Source organism: Periophthalmus magnuspinnatus, chromosome 20 (assembly GCF_009829125.3).
Source record: "Periophthalmus magnuspinnatus isolate fPerMag1 chromosome 20, fPerMag1.2.pri, whole genome shotgun sequence".
NCBI lineage: Eukaryota > Metazoa > Chordata > Actinopteri > Gobiiformes > Gobiidae > Periophthalmus > Periophthalmus magnuspinnatus.
Window position 1 is genome coordinate 1,844,912 of NC_047145.1, and position 19,264 is coordinate 1,864,175.

General features: G+C 40.9%; 1 protein-coding gene across 2 annotated transcripts in view; it reads right to left on the minus strand.

Annotated features, from left to right (window-relative positions):
* The window catches only part of dpp6a (dipeptidyl-peptidase 6a), a 383,619-nt gene that overhangs the window by 82,250 nt on the left and 282,105 nt on the right, over nucleotides 1-19,264 (minus strand). For both annotated transcript variants that reach the window (XM_033986013.2, XM_055230089.1), the window contains exon 3: nucleotides 13,568-13,666. In XM_033986013.2, the coding sequence (XP_033841904.1) occupies nucleotides 13,568-13,666 (99 nt within the window). The remainder of the gene's footprint in view (nucleotides 1-13,567; nucleotides 13,667-19,264) is intronic.

A 19,264-nucleotide genomic window follows, 5' to 3' on the forward strand; every position in this document is an offset into this window, starting at 1 on the left:
AGAGACAGAGAGAGAGGGAGGGAGGGAGAGAGAAAGAGAGACAGAGAGAGAAAAAGAGAGACAGCGAGAGGGAGGGAGGGAGGGAGAGAGAGAGAGAGAGAGAGCACTGATGCAGAGGCGTATCCCAGCAGACCCTCCTCACCTTCACATGCTCTGATCAGACACTATGGGGAATTCCACTTATATTTGATGAAGTACATTATTAAACAGACTATTACTGGGAGTGGCAATTATTATGTTCAATGAAAGTAGAAAAAATGTAGAAAAGTGGATCTCTTCAACCATGACTCCAGAGAACAGAGAACATATGTATTACGCAAATGCAAATGTATTATACTGAGGTACTTCCTGTTTAAAGGAGGAATATACACCCCCCCCCCCCCCCCCCCCACACACACACACACACACACACTTTTTCTTGCATTTATTCAGTTACAGGTGTTTACAGGTGTACAGATCTGACCTATGACATGTCCTGGTGGCGTAATCTGCTCGTCTCTATGCTATTAAATGTATTGCTATTCCATTACTGAGCCCATGATGATAACCCAGTGACACGCTGAAGTCTCAAAATGTTTCCTTTGTGCAGCTAAAGACTCTCTGACCTTTTGCTCTGCTTAAGTAAAATGTGCTGAAAGTTCAAATTGTTATGTATTATGTGTTCTCTGACTCACAGTGACCCGACGACTGAGGCCACAGCACTGCTTCAACAGAAATATGCCTCAGATTGAAGAGTTCAGCTCGAAAACGTCTGCGTAACTTCTTTACACTTGCATAAGCGTGTGTGGGCGATAAGCAAAATGTATAAAATGTAAAATGTACTTCCCTAAGAACTCGATCACAATTACAATGTTATAACGATCATGTACACTTATTATATTGTCCTTAGGAGGTTAAGTCTTTGCTCCAAATAAAGGTGCACTATGTAACTTTCCTTGTGAAAGGTCTGCCACCTGCTTGTTATTGCTTTGTCTAGAATTTGCCGCACTATGTCAGTTTGGCAAAGCGAGTGATACCAGGCCACGTTACAAGTAAGATCAGTGGAGAAGCGACCTCACTCAAGGCAAGAATGCAATGTTTTTAAAAGTTATTTTAAGTAATGAAAACACCTGTAATTGAACAAATGCAAGATAAATAAGTGAAATGCCATAATATGTAACATTTCAGGCAAAAGCATTAAGCTCTGTACACAGCAGCAACCTCACTGTTACATCACTACTTCCTGGTCAATATGAATTATTTTATTCTTTTATTAATTCTTTTATTATTATTATTATTATTATTATTATTATTATTATTATTATTATTATTATTATTATTATTATTATTATTATTATTTATTTATTTATTTATTTATTTTTATTTTTTTGCAGAGTCACACTAAAATGAATAAACATTTAAATATGAGACATGTTTGTGTCTCAATGCTCAAGCTAATGCTCATTCTGATGCATAATAAATATTAAAACAACACCACAAACTGAAGTATTCTACATATAAAAATAATTGGTTAGTCTTTATTTTAATTAATTTGAATTTTAATAGGTTGTTTTTGTCAGGTTTTCCTGATTTTAATAAAAGTCACTGAGACACAGAGAGCTAGCTAGCCATTATAATTTCGAATGTATTTATTATTCCCTTGCCTCCTTGGCGGTCGCTCCTCTCGCTCTCGTCCTGCAGAGTCTCATGGGGGCGGCTCAGCTGCACATGGTCCATGGGCAGGACTGGATGTACCTCACTGCTAAAGTCTAATCTAGAAACATGTGGCACTGAGAACGGCACATTGACTTTAATAGGCAGCCATGTTTATGTGCCAGGGCTTAGCAAAAAGCCTGTAACATCTCCACAGAGGCAATTTGAAAAGTTCCAGAGTCCACCTTTAAATACAGCCAATGCATTTCCTGGGTGTTAGTATATGGACTCATAATGCAGTGAAAGTATTTTCAGTGGATGACGTTCTCTACCCACCCTCCGCTCTATCGCTCTGTCGTTTTCATAATGAGACTTTTAGCAGTTTATCCACATTCACAGATCTCTGCAAAAATGACTAGTTTGAGAAATGAAGCCGGGATCCTGCTCCCACGACCTCTGTGCGCTAAAGATAAGCCACATCAAGCAAAATGGCACAACTGAAGCTGATAGCGTTAGCAAACTCCCCCAAACAACACTGCTAGCCTGATAGCGTTAGCAAATGTCCCCAAACAGCAGTGCTAGCCTATCCCTCATCATTCACATACACAAAGATGTGATCATTAAGGGGCATTCACTCAGTCTATGGGGACACAGAGATGGGTGACGAGGGTAGGTTTGAGAAAGAAAAAATATACAAAATTAGGTTTTAAGAGCCATTATACCAAATCCCCAAAGCAGGCCAGGCAGAGGAGAGGCAAAATGACACTAATGAAGATGAAATAATGGAGCGCTGTCAGTGTGAAGCACAGAGCAGCTCACATCATGTGTTTATGGACCAGGAAAACTAAATTGGCCATATTGAATCATGTGAGAGTGGACGACACGGAGTGACCAGTGTACTATATATGTTTATACACATACACCAGTGTACTATATATGTTTATACACATACACCAGTGTACTATATATGTTTATACACATAGAGCAGTACTATATATGTTTATACACATACACCAGTGTACTATATATGTTTATACACATACACCAGTGTACTATATATGTTTATACACATACATCAGTGTACTATATATGTTTATACACATACACCAGTGTACTATATATGTTTATACACATACACCAGTGTACTATATATGTTTATACACATAGAGCAGTACTATATATGTTTATACACATACACCAGTGTACTATATATGTTTATACACATACACCAGTGTACTATATATGTTTATACACATACACCAGTGTACTATATATGTTTATACACATACACCAGTGTACTATATATGTTTATACACATACACCAGTGTACTATATATGTTTATACACATAGAGCAGTACTATATATGTTTATACACATACACCAGTGTACTATATATGTTTATACACATAGAGCAGTACTATATATGTTTATACACATACACCAGTGTACTATATATGTTTATACACATACACCAGTGTACTATATATGTTTATACACATAGAGCAGTACTATATATGTTTATACACATACACCAGTGTACTATATATGTTTATACACATACACCAGTGTACTATATATGTTTATACACATACATCAGTGTACTATATATGTTTATACACATACATCAGTGTACTATATATGTTTATACACATACACCAGTGTACTATATATGTTTATACACATACATCAGTGTACTATATATGTTTATACACATACATCAGTGTACTATATATGTTTATACACATAGAGCAGTACTATATATGTTTATACACATACACCAGTGTACTATATATGTTTATACACATACACCAGTGTACTATATATGTTTATACACATACATCAGTGTACTATATATGTTTATACACATACACCAGTGTACTATATATGTTTATACACATACACCAGTGTACTATATATGTTTATACACATACACCAGTGTACTATATATGTTTATACACATACACCAGTGTACTATATATGTTTATACACATACACCAGTGTACTATATATGTTTATACACATAGAGCAGTACTATATATGTTTATACACATAGAGCAGTACTATATATGTTTATACACATAGAGCAGTACTATATATGTTTATACACATAGAGCAGTACTATATATGTTTATACACATAGAGCAGTACTATATATGTTTATACACATAGAGCAGTACTATATATGTTTATACACATAGAGCAGTACTATATATGTTTATACACATAGAGCAGTACTACATATGTTTATTCCATAGAGCCGTGTATTAATTGGAATAGTGTTGCACTAATAGGCTAATATAATTGGCTGCATACTTTTATACAAGAGAGAGTACATGGTTGGTCTACATGGCTTTATTAATAGTGCTGTCATGATACTCAAATGTCAAACTTGATTTCGATACCAAGGAATCAGTATTGAGTATCAATACAGATTCTAATACTACAATGATAATAAAAACAGACATGTGCATTTCAATGTGAATTTCAACATTAAATCATAATAGTTTCTTTTATATTACCATGTGCATGTGGCCTTATATCTGTGTAATCCCCCAGAGTAAATTCACTCTGTATGAACAAATCTATCCATCCATCCATTTTCTTCCGCTTATCCGGGGCCGGGTCGCGGGGGCAGCAGTCTAAGCAGGGACTCCCAGACTTCCCTCACCCCGGACACGTCCTCCAGCTCCTCCGGTGGGACCCCAAGGCGTTCCCAGGCCAGCCGAGAGACATAGTCCCTCCAGCGTGTCCTGGGTCTTCCCCGGGGCCTCCTCCCGGTGGGACATGCCCAGAACACCTCCCTAGGGAGGCGTCCAGGAGGCATCCTGAGCAGATGCCCGAGCCACCTCAGCTGGTTCCTCTCAACGTGTAGGAGCAGCGGCTCTACTCCGAGCTCCTCCCGTGTGACCGAGCTCCTCACCCTATCCCTAAGGGTGCGCCCGGCCACTCTGCGGAGGAAGCCCATTTCAGCCGCTTGTATCCGCGATCTTGTCCTTTCGGTCATTACCCAAAGCTCATGACCATAGGTGAGGGTAGGAACGTAGATTGACCGGTAAATCGAGAGCTTCGCCTTCCGGCTCAGCTCCTTCTTTACCACAACGGACCGATACAGCGACCGCATCACTGCAGACGCCGCACCGATCCGCCTGTCAATCTCACGCTCCATCCTTCCCTCACTCGTGAACAAGACCCCGAGATACTTGAACTCCTCCACTTGGGGCAGAGACTTACCACCCACCCGGAGAGAGCAAACCACCTTTTTCTGGTCGAGAACCATGGCCTCGGATTTGGAGGAGCTGATTCTCATCCCAGCCGCTTCACACTCGGCTGCAAACCGCCCCAGTGCCTGCTGCAGGTCCTGGCTTGAAGAAGCCATCAGGACAACATCATCTGCAAACAGCAGAGATGAAATCCTGTGGTTCCCAAACCAGGCCCCCTCCGGCCCCTGGCTGCGCCTAGAAATTCTGTCCATAAATATAATGAACAGAACCGGTGACAAAGGGCAGCCCTGGCGGAGTCCAACATGCACTGGGAACAGGTCTGACTTACTGCCGGCAATGCGAACACAGCTCCTGCTCCGGTCATACAGGGACCGGACAGCCCTTAGCAAAGAGCCCCGGACCCCATACTCCCAGAGCACCCCCCAAAGGACACCACGAGGGACACGGTCGAATGCCTTCTCCAGATCCACAAAACACATGTGGACTGGTTGGGCAAACTCCCATGAGCCCTCGAGGACCCGATGGAGAGTATAGAGCTGGTCCAGTGTTCCACGACCAGGACGAAAACCACACTGCTCCTCCTGAATCCGAGGTTCGACTATCGGTACCTCCTCTCCAGTACCCTGGAATAGACCTTACCGGGAAGGCTGAGGAGTGTGATTCCCCTGTAATTGGAACACACCCTCCGGTCCCCCTTCTTATACAGAGGGACCACCACCCCGGTCTGCCATTCCACAGGTACTGTCCCCGACCGCCACGCGATGTTGCAGAGACATGTCAGCCAAGACAGTCCCACAACATCCAGAGACTTGAGGTACTCAGGACGGATCTCATCCACCCCCGGAGCCTTGCCACCGAGGAGCTTGCCAACCACCTCAGTGACTTCAGCCAGGGTGATGGACGAGTCCGCCTCTGGGTCCCCAGTTTCTGCTTCCTCCTCGGAAGACGTGACAGTGGGATTGAGGAGATCCTCAAAGTATTCCTTCCACCGCCCGACAACATCCCCAGTCGAGGTCAGCAGCTCTCCACCCGCACTGTAAACAGTGTTGGTGAAGCACTGCTTTCCCCTCCTGAGGCGTCGGACGGTTTGCCAGAATCTCTTTGAGGCTGTCCGATAGTCCTCCTCCATGGCCTCCCCGAACTCCTCCCAACCCCGAGTTTTTGCCTCTGTGACCGCCCGAGCCGCGGCACGCTTGGCCTGCCGGTACTCATCAGCTGCCTCAGGAGTCCCACGAGCCAACAAGGCTCGATAGGACTCCTTCTTCAGCTTGACGGCATCCCTTACTTCCGGTGTCCACCACCGGGTTCGGGGATTGCCGCCGCGACAAGCACCACAGACCTTACGACCACAGCTACGAGCAGCCGCATCAACAATAGAGGTGGAGAACATGGCCCACTCGGAGTCCATGTCTCCAACCTCCCCCGGGATCAGGGAGAAGCTCTCCCGGAGGTGGGAGTTGAAGACCCCCCTGACGGAGGGCTCCGCCAGACGTTCCCAGCAGACCCTCACAATACGCTTGGGCCTGCCAGGTCTGTCCGGCTTCCTCCTCCGCCAGCGGATCCAACTCACCACCAGGTGGTGATCAGTTGACAGCTCAGCCCCTCTCTTCACCCGAGTGTCCAAGACACGCGGTCGGAGGTCAGATGACACGACAACAAAGTCGATCATCGACCTCCGACCTAGAGTGTCCTGGTGCCACGTGCACCGATGGACACCCTTGTGCTCGAACATGGTGTTTGTTATGGACAAGCTGTGGCTAGCACAGAAGTCCAATAACAAAACACCGCTCGGGTTCAGATCGGGGAGGCCGTTCCTCCCAATCACGCCCCTCCAAGTGTCACTGTCGTTACCCACATGGGCGTTGAAGTCCCCCAGGAGAACAACGGAGTCCCCGGTTGGTGCACTGTCTAGTACCCCTCCCAGGGACTCCAAGAAGGCCGGGTACTCTGCACTGCTGTTTGGCCCGTAGGCCGACACAACAGTGAGAGACCTGTCCCCGACCCGAAGGCGCAGGGACGCGACCCTCTCGTTCACCGGAGTGAACCCCAACACGCAGCGGCTGAGCTGTGGGGCAATGAGCAAGCCCACACCAGCTCGCCGCCGCTCCCCGCGGGCAATGCCAGAGAAATGGAGAGTCCAACCCCTCTCAAGAAGATGGGTTCCAGAGCCCAAGCTGTGCGTGGAGGTGAGGCCGACTATATCTAGCCGGTAACGCTCAACCTCCCGCACAAGCTCAGGCTCCTTCCCCCCCAGCGAGGTGACGTTCCATGTCCCCAGAGCTAGTCTCCATGTCCGGAGATCCGGTCGTCGAGGTCCCCGCCTTCGACTGCTACCCGGATCTCTCCGCACCCGCCCCAACAAATCTACTGAAGTAAAAGTATTTAAGTACGCATATAAAAATAAAATGTAAAACTATTTCATACAAGTGTTGCTAATTCAATAAAGTGTTACATGTAGTAATATTGATATTTTGGTCAGCAGTAACAATATGAATCAATTTACCAAGTTTTTTTGTGGAAAAAAATATGCCTCAAATTATATGAACAGTGCTTTTAACTTTTCAATCCAGTTAAAAATGTAGTGGTGCAGAAAGTACAGATACTGCTCTCAAATGTAGTGAAGTAAAAAGTATCCACTGTAAAATGTACTTAAGTAAAGCACAGTACTTTATTATTTGTACTCTGTTACCTTGCAACACTGCAGCAATGACAACAAACTTTTTTTCTGATTCTAGCTAGTTGAAGGTTATTGCAGCTACTACACTGGGTTACAAAAAAAACATTTTTGAAAGTTGTCTGTGTTTTTTCAACTGAATTAGGACCATTTAGCACCGCTGAATCCAAAAATGATATCCATTTTTCTCAGTCAGGTCAGGTTTTTATGCTAATTTGATTTTGAAAAATCCGATCTTCTGACTAAATTAATAAAGGTAAGTACATGTAAATTGGAATGTTACGTTATCATTGTGCAAAATTCAGGACATGAACTTCTGTTTTTATGAACCCCTTGAATGCTCAGCAGCAGGATGTCTCTCTTCAGAGTCCAACAGTAATCAGCCATCACGACTGCATCCCAGCGTCCCTGATACCTGGTCTCCATCTCTTTTATGTCCTGATGGAATCTCTCCACCTGCTCATCACTCATGATTCTCAGGAAACCTGAGCATTTAGCTCCTTTTGGGAAAAAGGATGTGGAGCATCATCATTAAAACCACACTGGAGGAATCTTTGTCACTGATGTCAGGAACTTCTACAAAGACAGGTACTGGAATTTCATCACAGTGAGCTACAGGACGACGTGCTGATTCACGGTCAGGATACTTGAGGCTGCTTCGGTTCTTTCTGTTGATCCCAGTCACATCAATAGCCCAGAAGTAGCTATTGATGTCGGCTCCCTCCAAACCATGGGAATTCCAAACTTCAGACAACTCTTCTTGCCTTTAGTCACTGACGCAGATACTCGGTGCATGATGATGCCATGTGCGGCACCCAAGCTTCATCTTGATCACCAAGTTTAATCCCAAAATAAGTATGGTAAGCATGCTTTATGAAACTTGTGACTTGATTCCTGTTAGGAACATTGGTGTATTCACCGCAGATGTAGCAGAATATGTCAGGCTTATTTTTGTAAGATCTTCTAGTCAAAGCCATTTCATTCACTTGTAATATATATATATATATAAAAAAAAAACAATTAGTCATAAGTTGGCACATGCAAAATCTTCAGAATTTGTTTATAGCGAGAAATATAACAGAATTTTGCATCATATGACGTGAAAATACTCATACATGTAAACAAAATCATCCAAAAACAAATATGTAGCTTAGTTCAGAACGTTGACCTGATTGAGCAAAACCAATGTGATTTTTGGATTCAGCACATCAAAATGATCTTAAATCAGCTAAAAAATCTTAGACAATAAATTTAGTGTTGACCAGTGCTATGAAGTGTACGTACTCTACAGCCTCATGTTAATAATGAAGTAAATATGTAAATAAATGTATTGTATGTGCATCCAAATGATTGTAACCAATTGAGCCTGAGAATGTTGTTTTATTTTTTGTGGAGCAGATGTGAGCTTCCAGATGTGTTCAGTCCAACAGCAGTTTGTATTCAGTGAAGTGCGGCGGATTTGTTTACACCTTTTATAGATCACCCCCAGGAACAATGGTACAAATTAGTCATGAAAAAAGACATAATATTAGTACAGCTCATTGGGGGACCTGTGGCTAACACCTGAGGCATTCACAATCCTGCACAATCTGTTCCAGGAAGTAGATACAGGAAATGCACAAAATGAAGTATAGGTTTGTTGTGGTCGTGTGATGGAAATGGGCCATATTTGTCTGAAGGGAAAACTGCATTCCACTCAAAATGATAACCTTCACAAGGCAGGAAAAAATGGTAAGAAAGTAATTTGTAGAAAACCTGTCCTGTCTATTTGGGATGTCATTATGTACACAAATAGTAACAATGTGATTTTAACCCACTGCCTGTGCTATGCATGGAAGAACTGGCAATAAGAGTAACAGTTTGAGCCCAATTTAGACGTGATGTAGACTTGGTTTGGTTTTGTTATAGGATAGGTTATGTTTAGTCCTGGTTTTGTCTTGTTTTGTCCTATTTTGGTCCTGGTTTAGTCCTTGTTTAGTCCTTGTTTTGTCCTGGTTTAGTCCAGGTTTGTTTCGTCCAGGTTTAGTCCTTGTTTAGTCCTGGTTTAGTCCTGGTATTGTCCTAGTTTAGTCCTGGTTTAGTCGTGGTTTAGCCCTGGTTTAGTCCTTGTTTAGTACAGGTTTAGTCCTGGTATTGTCCTAGTTTAGTCCTGGTTTAGTCCTGGTTTAGTCCTGGTTTATTCATGGTTTAGTCCTGGTTTAGTCCTGGTTTAGTCCTGGTTTAGTCCTTGTTTAGTCCTGGTTTAGTCCTTGTTTAGTCCTGGTTTAGTCCTGGTTTAGTCCTGGTTTAGTCCTTGTTTAGTCCTGGTTTAGTCCTTGTTTAGTCCTGGTTTAGTCCTGGTTTAGTCCTGGTTTAGTGCTGGTTTAGTCCTTGTTTAGTCCTGGTTTAGTCCTTGTTTAGACTTGGTTTAGTCCTGGTTTAGCCCTGGTTTAGTCCTGGTTTAGCCCTGGTTTAGCCCTGGTTTAGTCCTGGTTTAGTCCTGGTTTAGTCCTGGTTTAGTCCTGGTTTAGTCCTGGTTTAGCCCTGGTTTAGTCCTGGTTTAGTCCTGGTTTAGCCCTGGTTTAGTCCTGGTTTAGTCCTGGTTTAGTCCTGGTTTAGTCCTGGTTTAGTCCTGGTTTAGTCCTGGTATTGTCCTAGTTTAGTCCTGGTTTAGTCCTGGTTTAGTCCTGGTTTATTCATGGTTTAGTCCTGGTTTAGTCCTGGTTTAGTCCTGGTTTAGTCCTTGTTTAGTCCTGGTTTAGTCCTTGTTTAGTCCTGGTTTAGTCCTGGTTTAGTCCTGGTTTAGTCCTTGTTTAGTCCTGGTTTAGTCCTTGTTTAGTCCTGGTTTAGTCCTGGTTTAGTCCTGGTTTAGTCCTGGTTTAGTCCTTGTTTAGTCCTGGTTTAGTCCTTGTTTAGACTTGGTTTAGTCCTGGTTTAGCCCTGGTTTAGTCCTGGTTTAGCCCTGGTTTAGCCCTGGTTTAGTCCTGGTTTAGTCCTGGTTTAGTCCTGGTTTAGTCCTGGTTTAGTCCTGGTTTAGCCCTGGTTTAGTCCTGGTTTAGTCCTGGTTTAGCCCTGGTTTAGTCCTGGTTTAGTCCTGGTTTAGTCCTGGTTTAGTCCTGGTTTAGTCCTGGTTTAGTCCTGGTTTAGTCCTTGTTTAGTCCTGGTTTAGTCCTTGTTTAGTCCTGGTTTAGTCCTGGTTTAGTCCTGGTTTAGTCCTTGTTTAGTCCTGGTTTAGTCCTTGTTTAGTCCTGGTTTAGTCCTGGTTTAGTCCTGGTTTAGTGCTGGTTTAGTCCTTGTTTAGTCCTGGTTTAGTCCTTGTTTAGACTTGGTTTAGTCCTGGTTTAGCCCTGGTTTAGTCCTGGTTTAGCCCTGGTTTAGCCCTGGTTTAGTCCTGGTTTAGTCCTGGTTTAGCCCTGGTTTAGTCCTGGTTTAGTCCTGGTTTAGCCCTGGTTTAGTCCTGGTTTAGTCCTGGTTTAGCCCTGGTTTAGTCCTGGTTTAGTCCTGGTTTAGTCCTGGTTTAGTCCTGGTTTAGTCCTGGTTTAGTCCTGGTTTAGTCCTGGTTTAGTCCTGGTTTAGTCCTGGTTTAGAGCCCGCTTCAGTCCAGGTTTAGTCCCAGTTGTGATATGTCGTGCCCATAATTATTAAAACATGCGATTCTTCTTGTAATTTATCAGTTCATATTTCAGTGTTAATTCTTCTGTGTTTGTTTGAAACTGAATGTTGGTTTTAAAACTGAAATCTCAAAGTTGTAATTATAAAATAATCAAATCGTTTTAATTTTTTGACATGTTTTCAATTTTAAAATCTTCACATCTACAAAGTACTTCATGCATCAGTGCCATTCCACAAACAAATGCATCAAGCTTACTCTTGTTTACACCCAGGCTGAGTGTGATCGGCTCCCCGTGGTGCGTTCACTGTTCATTGTACAAAGCAAATGTTTCTTTAGTGAGATGTAAGAGCCAGCAGCACATTGAACGTATCATCATTGATTAAAGAGAGATTACGCTGTGTGGAGAGAGTCAGGTGATTTGGCAGCTACTCGAGCTCTTGGAGAAGCAACAGGGAAGGACATAATCTACAGACGTGAATATGGCAAAGGCAATAAAGTTATAAGACAAAATCTATTTCAGTTTTATTATTTGCTACTTGGTCGGTTGGTGTCATGGTTACTGGAAAATAATTGCTTGATGTGTTGTTTTAGCTTTAAACCTGATGCAGGTTTGGAATCAGCAAAATGACTAGACAGTTTGTGTTTGTCTAGATCAGGAGTCAACAACCCGCAGCTCCAGAGCCACATGCGGCTCTTTCATCCTTATACTGCGGCTCTGTGTGGCTTGGGAAAATAAATTATAAGTATTTAACTGAAGTGTATTTTATTTGTGTTAGTTCTTTTTAAAAAAATGTAGTTCTAAATGATTGTGATCTTGAACAAAAGCATCACACTTGCGTAAGGCAGTGTACCCACCAAAACAACGCCCAAAACACATTTGCAGGTGTGAGTCAACCTGAAGTGGAGCGGGCTGACAAGGCTGACAAAGACATGTGGACGCTTGACAGAGGATCTTGAAGATGTTGCCATCAGAAGGACACTCTTGTTCAGAATCACAAATGGAGTGATATTGAGAACCTTCCAAGATCAGACAAACTTGTGCTTGAAACATGGAATGTCATCCCCGACTCCTACATAAACGTGAAGAAATCTGCATTTGGAGACCAGGTAAAATAAATACTTATGCAGATATTTTGCAAATAATTATATTTAATATTTACCTTCAACTTGTTTTTTTTTTGTTATTATTTTTTTAAGAGTTCAAAGTGTTTTCATGACATAAATAAAATTGTGTTTTCTCTGTCGCACTTCAAAGATTTCTTAGGCAACTCACTATAGTTATTCATACAAAGCATAAAAACAAACCAACAATATATACAGTGTTACATTTATTTTAGATGTCAAAAAGTATTTGTGACTTTTCTGTTCCATGGAAAAAGTTGCTGACCCCTGGTGTAGAATACTATACTGTACTACTATACTGTACTATTAAGAGGGAGTCTGATTATCAACCAGCTATTGTACAGGGCAATAATCTACATACATCATTTAATTTTGGTTAAACTTTTAATAATAATAATAATAATAATAATAATAATAATAATAATAATAATAATAATAATAATAATAATAATAATAATAATAATAATAATAATAATAATAATAATTGACAGCCCTCTCCGCTATGTGCAGTATTAGTGAGTGGGTGATATAAACTTGTATCAGAGGTCAAAGAATAATATATAATGGAGTAGTGGCTGGAAAAAAAGGGGAATAAAAAACAACAATAGCTGTTCTCTGATCTGCCCGGCAACAACATTAGCATAAGCATAGCTAAGGCAGCACATTAAGATGAAATGTATGCAGTATACACATATACACATATACATATATACATATACAGTAAGGACCTTATGCCAGTGCATAGATTACACATAAGAATGTCATGGTGAAGGAGACTGAAGGATATTTCCTCTCATCTTTGATAAATACATTTAAATAATCTTGAAAGACTCTTTTGTGCCATAGGTATTTGGTAATGAAAAGTATTTGCCATTCAGTGGCTCAAACATGAAACTGTGAAAACAGGTGGATGTTTCTTTTACAGGATCCTTTTAGTGCACAAACACTTGAGGTTGCCAGAAAATCCATACAAAAACAAGCATTGAAACTAAACACCTTTTGTGATTATTATTTAGTTTAACTCCAGCTTGAACTGATCTATGATGAACAGAATTTGAATACCAGACAGTTGCTAAAATATATTTTGTGTTTTTATTCTAAAATATAAATGCATTTCATAAATAGATTCAATCTGGAATGAAAAAGCAACTATTTTTAAGTATCAATATTTTTGTGTGAGAAATGATACTTTTTAATACCAGATCAGTATTGCTACATATTTTGATATTGATCCACCCAGCACTACTGACAACAAAACATACAGCACAACAATATGTCTCAATACTGTAAAAAAAGCAGTGAATATAAGAGCGGGAGGGACTCACCGCTGATCCACTTGGCGTTGGGGTCGTGAACTTTGAAGTCCTTCTTGAACAGGTCTGTCACTGTCAGTTTGCTCTTCAGGGCCAAACGGTCGTCCTCTCCTGGAGAAACAAAGTAAGTGTAAGTATAACAGAAAGTGCTCTATGTGTTTCTACAGTAGGACGCTGGTTGCCCTTGACGACGTGATAATTGCTATATTCCCCATAGAGATGTCAGAGGTCTGGTACTGTCTGTTCATACTAGTGTGCTGTGAATGTACGGTCTACATCAGAACTAAACCAGGACTAAACCAGGACTAAACCAGGACTAAACCAAGACAGCATCAAGACTGTAAAGGGTACATTCATATTCACACCACATCAACTTTACGACTAAAACTGGACTAAACCTGCAACAGATCCTGACTAGACCAGGACTAAACCAGAGGGCTAAAGCAGGACTAGAACAGGACTAGAACAGGACTAGAACAGGACTAGAACAGGACTAGAACAGGACTAGAACAGGACTAGAACAGGACTAGAACAGGACTAGAACAGGACTAGAACAGGACTAGAACAGGACTAGAAAATCTACATCATCATGACTAAACCAGGACCAAACCAGTACAAGTGTGAACCTAAGGTTTAGGCCTATATCAGGATTACAACAAAACTAGGATTAAACCAACAGGGCCGAGGCTAAATCAGAATCAAACTAATAATACACAAAGTATAAGACAGGATTAACCGGGAATGAAGAACTCGCTCACATAAACACACCAAAATCACATCAAAACTGGGACTAAACTGGAGCTAAACTTCAATTAATCCATCCATCATGAATCCTATAGACCAGGACTAAACCAGGACTAAACCAGGACTAAACCAGGACTAAACCAAGACTAAACCAAGACTAAACCAGAACTAAATCAAGACTAAACCAGGACTAAACCAGGACTAAACCAGGACTAAACCAAGACTAAACCAAGACTAAACCAGAACTAAATCAAGACTAAACCAGGACTAAACCAGGACTAAACAAGACCAAACAAGGACTAAACCAGGACTAAATCAAGACTAAACCAGGACTAAATCAGGGCTAAACCAAGACTAAACCAGGACTAAATCAAGACTAAACCAGGACTAAACCAAGGCAAAACCAGGACTAAATCAAGACTAAACCAAGACTAAACCAGGACTAAACCAGGACTAAATCAAGACTAAACCAGGATTAAACCAAGACTAAACCAGGACTAAACCAGGACTAAATCAAGACTAAACCAGGACTAAACCAGGACTAAATCAGGGCTAAACCAGGACTAAACCAGGACTAAATCAGGATTAAACCAAGACTAAACCAGGACTAAATCAAGACTAAACCAGGACTAAATCAGGACTAAATCAGGACTAAACCAGGACTAAATCAAGACTAAACCAAGACTAAACCAGGACTAAACCAGGACTAAATCAAGACTAAACCAGGATTAAACCAAGACTAAACCAGGACTAAACCAGGACTAAATCAAGACTAAACCAGGACTAAACCAGGACTAAATCAGGGCTAAACCAGGACTAAACCAGGACTAAATCAGGATTAAACCAAGACTAAACCAGGACTAAATCAAGACTAAACCAGGACTAAATCAGGACTAAATCAGGACTAAACCAGGACTAAACCAGGACTAAACCAAGACTAAACCAGGACTAAACCAGGACTAAACCAGGACTAAAACAGGACTAAACCAGGACTAAATCAGGGCTAAACCAGGACTAAACCAGGACTAAACCAGGACTAAACCAGGACTAAACCAAGACTAAACCAGGACTAAACCAGGACTAAACCAAGACTAAACCAGGACTAAACCAGGACTAAAGCAGGACTAAATCAAGACTAAACAAGGACTAAACCAGGATCAGGACCTGAACAACCCAAGTCTGCATCTGGACTAAACTGGGCTCAAACCAGAACTCAAGTATGAACACACCAAAAAAATAAACTAAACTGAAACATATTTAGGACATCATTCAGGTGTGGGAGCTGGAATCGCACCGATGTTTATGTCAAGAGCGGGATTTGAAACACCAACCTTCAGATCAGTGAACAAACACATATAGGAAGTGAATACAACGTAAACATAATGTAGACTCCAAGCCTCTCAGCAAAGAGATGAGGGAAAAAATGCAAAAAAATGCAAAAAAAAAACCAAAATCTTATTTTGAACAATGGGTAAAAATATAAAAAGCTCAAAATGGAAAATCAGAATTGCGTCGATATTCGGTGAAGGTTGAAAGAGAAAGCCTGGCAAGTGGTTGACGTTTTTCTTGTTAGATTTAAGTACAAGATTTACCTGTATTTTAGAAAGAACACAGAGAAAGAACAAAGTGTATTTTTGGCAGAACTGCACATTTGGAGAAGACGGCGTTCCCTTTAGCACGGCTCTTTTTATGCAGCGCTCAAAGCCATTACGCCATTATATGAAACCATTACGGCCATTCAAACAGCCAACAATGGAGCTGCTTTTAGCTACTTTTGGGATCTCAACGACAACTCGACCTGTGTCTTGTCCCATTCACGGCAGATGGAATACTGGAATAGCAGTAATGGCAGAATAGATAGCGCATTATTTATCCAAACAGGTAAAAACGTGGGTGAATTTTAAGGCTGGGGTTTTTAAATAATTTTTTTTTTCAATTATACAATACACCTAAACCAACAACCAAATATTGAATATGTGATGATATTCCCCACTTATGCATTTCATCGTTTTTTCCTATGTATCGTGTATCTGTATATTTGTTTTTTGTTGACTTTTATGAAGTACTTTGGTCGAGTTGTTTTAAATGTGCTGTAGAAATAAAGTTAAATTGAACTGAGTTAAAACCTGTAAATGTCCTAGTTGTAGTTGAGGTCAAAGTATCAAACTGTAAGTAAATGTACTGTAAAATGCATGACAAAAGTGCCGTAATACCACTTTACTTATTTGAAAGACCCTGCACATTTATTCATTTTAACCAGTTTAAAGCCAGTTCATTTAAAGAGGTTTTTTTTTTAAGTTAAAGACAGACAATTTACTTGATAATCTATTTTCACTTTTATTTCAAAACAACGATCATGACGTTATTATTTCGCCTACAACTTAAATACAATTCAAATTCAACAGCATTGGAATACATGAAATACATTACAATATGAGTAGTATTAGTATATCTAGTATTGTCCAGTGAGGTTCATCTGGTCTCACATTCATTTATTTTAATAGATTCTTTTTCCAGACCAAGGTTTAGTTTGTTTTATCCCTGACAGTTTGGACTTCTCACTATCGCTCTTCCTCACAGTGGTCACGTGATGCTGCTGTGACGTGTCTGGTCTGCTGTCACCGCTGATAGATTTGCGGTTGTGGACTTTTCATTACCTTAACTCCATGACCAATTGTGCTCTCACATAAATTCAAACGGCGTCTCAAAGCAGAGGCGTGGGGCTCTTTAAATATGTTACTGTCATTACTGTAATCTGCTTACGTTGTCCCTTGAAGACGACCAATCAGAGCGCAGGTGCATCAAAGGAAAAATAAGGATGGATAGAGGTGTGAAATAGAGGAAGTTGTGTGAAAAAAGGCAAAAGTACATGCTGATACTTCCTTTAGCATGATTTTTATGGCTAAAAAAACAAAAGCTTAGGCGAGATTTAATGGTTTATAAAGTGCTCATTCCTTAAAAGGTTAAACAGGTTTCGGTGCTGTCTTCCTATTATAGACTGTATAAAGAAGTGGACTAAGTGAGTCTGACGTCACCCACAGTGTTCAGCTCCAGTCAAATGAAGCTCATGGAGGCTAGAGCAGTTATAGGGACGAATTTGGCAACGCCCCTTTCCTTAGAAACGCTGTCAATAAAACCTGTTGCTAACGCTGGCGTGAGTGAACTCAAGGAAAGAAAACTGCTGATTTGTCTGTTATTAATGTTCATATCTTGATTTACAGACACAATAGTGAAATACAAACACCAGGATCATGTAGACCGGGTTAATATGAACATTTTAAGATCAAAATTACAAGTCTGACAGCAGCAGTTACAGAGAGAGGGGCCACAGTTTTCTAATTTAAAGTGAATTGGCTGATGGACCCAGAAGCGCGCCCATGGTCACTTCCTGTTTGGAATGGTGGCAGCTAGCAAGTCTATGCTTCATACCGGTGGAGGCAGGACAACACTGGTAGATACTTTAAACCAGGACGAGGGGGCTTTTTTACTCTCACACACTGGGATATTGTACAGAAGAAGTCGGACTGCAGATGGCGCTGTTTAAACCTGCTTAAACCAGCTGATCGGACACGTCACAGCAACATCACATGACCACTCTGAGGAAGAGCGCAATTGAGCAGTCCAGACTGTCAGGGATGAAAACAAACTAAACCTTGATCTGAAAAAAGAATCTATTAAAATTAATGTATTCTGTATTTATTTCAGTGAACTTACATAAAGCTAATTATTGCCAGTATTTCTGTACTGTAATTCGTCACTCTCTGTAATCAAGGTAAAAAATAAGGCTTACAAAAACATCGTCCTTCAACCCATTAAATCAGAAGAAAGTACATTTTTGCTCAAAAATAATCTTTGACACAATGACATTTGGTATTTCAAGTTCACTCTCTCTGAAAGAAGAGAATGTTCCTTCACTATTTTGTATTATTTTAACCTTGCCAGCACGTTTGTCTATTTTTTTCCATCAAAACGTTACTTTTCCTACAGTTTTTCACGATTATGACTAGCACACAAGCTTTATTTTATAGGATTTACATACAGTACGCAGTGTAGTACGTGTAGTATTTTCAATAACATGTTTGCAGGTCAGTGTCTATAGGTGCTTCTATTGAGTGCAGTTTCATCATTGTTAGGTTCAAATCCTAATGTAGTTTATGGATTATTTTGAAGTCCTTGAGTACACAGCGTTCATTCTTTTATGTGGAAAACTAATAGCTTCATAACAATGAGCCATACAAAATAAGTTTGCATTCATGTTCGTCAGCCATCAACACGAATCTGATGTATTTGTGTTTCAAGGTGCACTGTGGAACATTTTAGGTGCACTATGGAGCGTTTTAGGTGAATGGAGATGCAATGTTACGTTACAAAACCTAGTTATCTCATCTATTAGTTTTCCACATAAAAGAATGAACGCTGTGTACTCAAGGACTTCAAAATAATCCATAAACTACATTAGGATTTGAACCTAACAATGATGGAACTGCACTCAATAGAAGCACCTATAGACACTGACCTGCAAACATGTTATTGAAAATACTACACGTACTACACTGCGTACTGTATGTAAATCCCATAAAATAAAGCTTGTGTGCTAGTCATCATTGTGAAAAACTGTAGGAAAAATAACGTTTTGATGTACTGGGAAGGTCTGAACCAAACTTAATACACGTAAGTTGCTCTCTCTTCTCTCTTTCCTTCACCTCTCTCTCTCCATATCTACTGTATATCTCTTTTACACTCTCATCTCACTCTTTTCTCTCTCTCCCCCTCTCCCTCTCTTTCTCCGCCTCTCTCTCTTTAGCCCTCTCTTTCTCCCCTATCTTACTCTCTCTACTCTCTCTCTCTCACGTTTGGAGTTCAATATTTGGAATTCTCATCGCGAGTATCATAGCAACCAAAGAGCCAATCCGGAGCAAGGTTGTGAAGGTAACGCCCCTTTCTGCCCGCACCACTGGTTTAGCA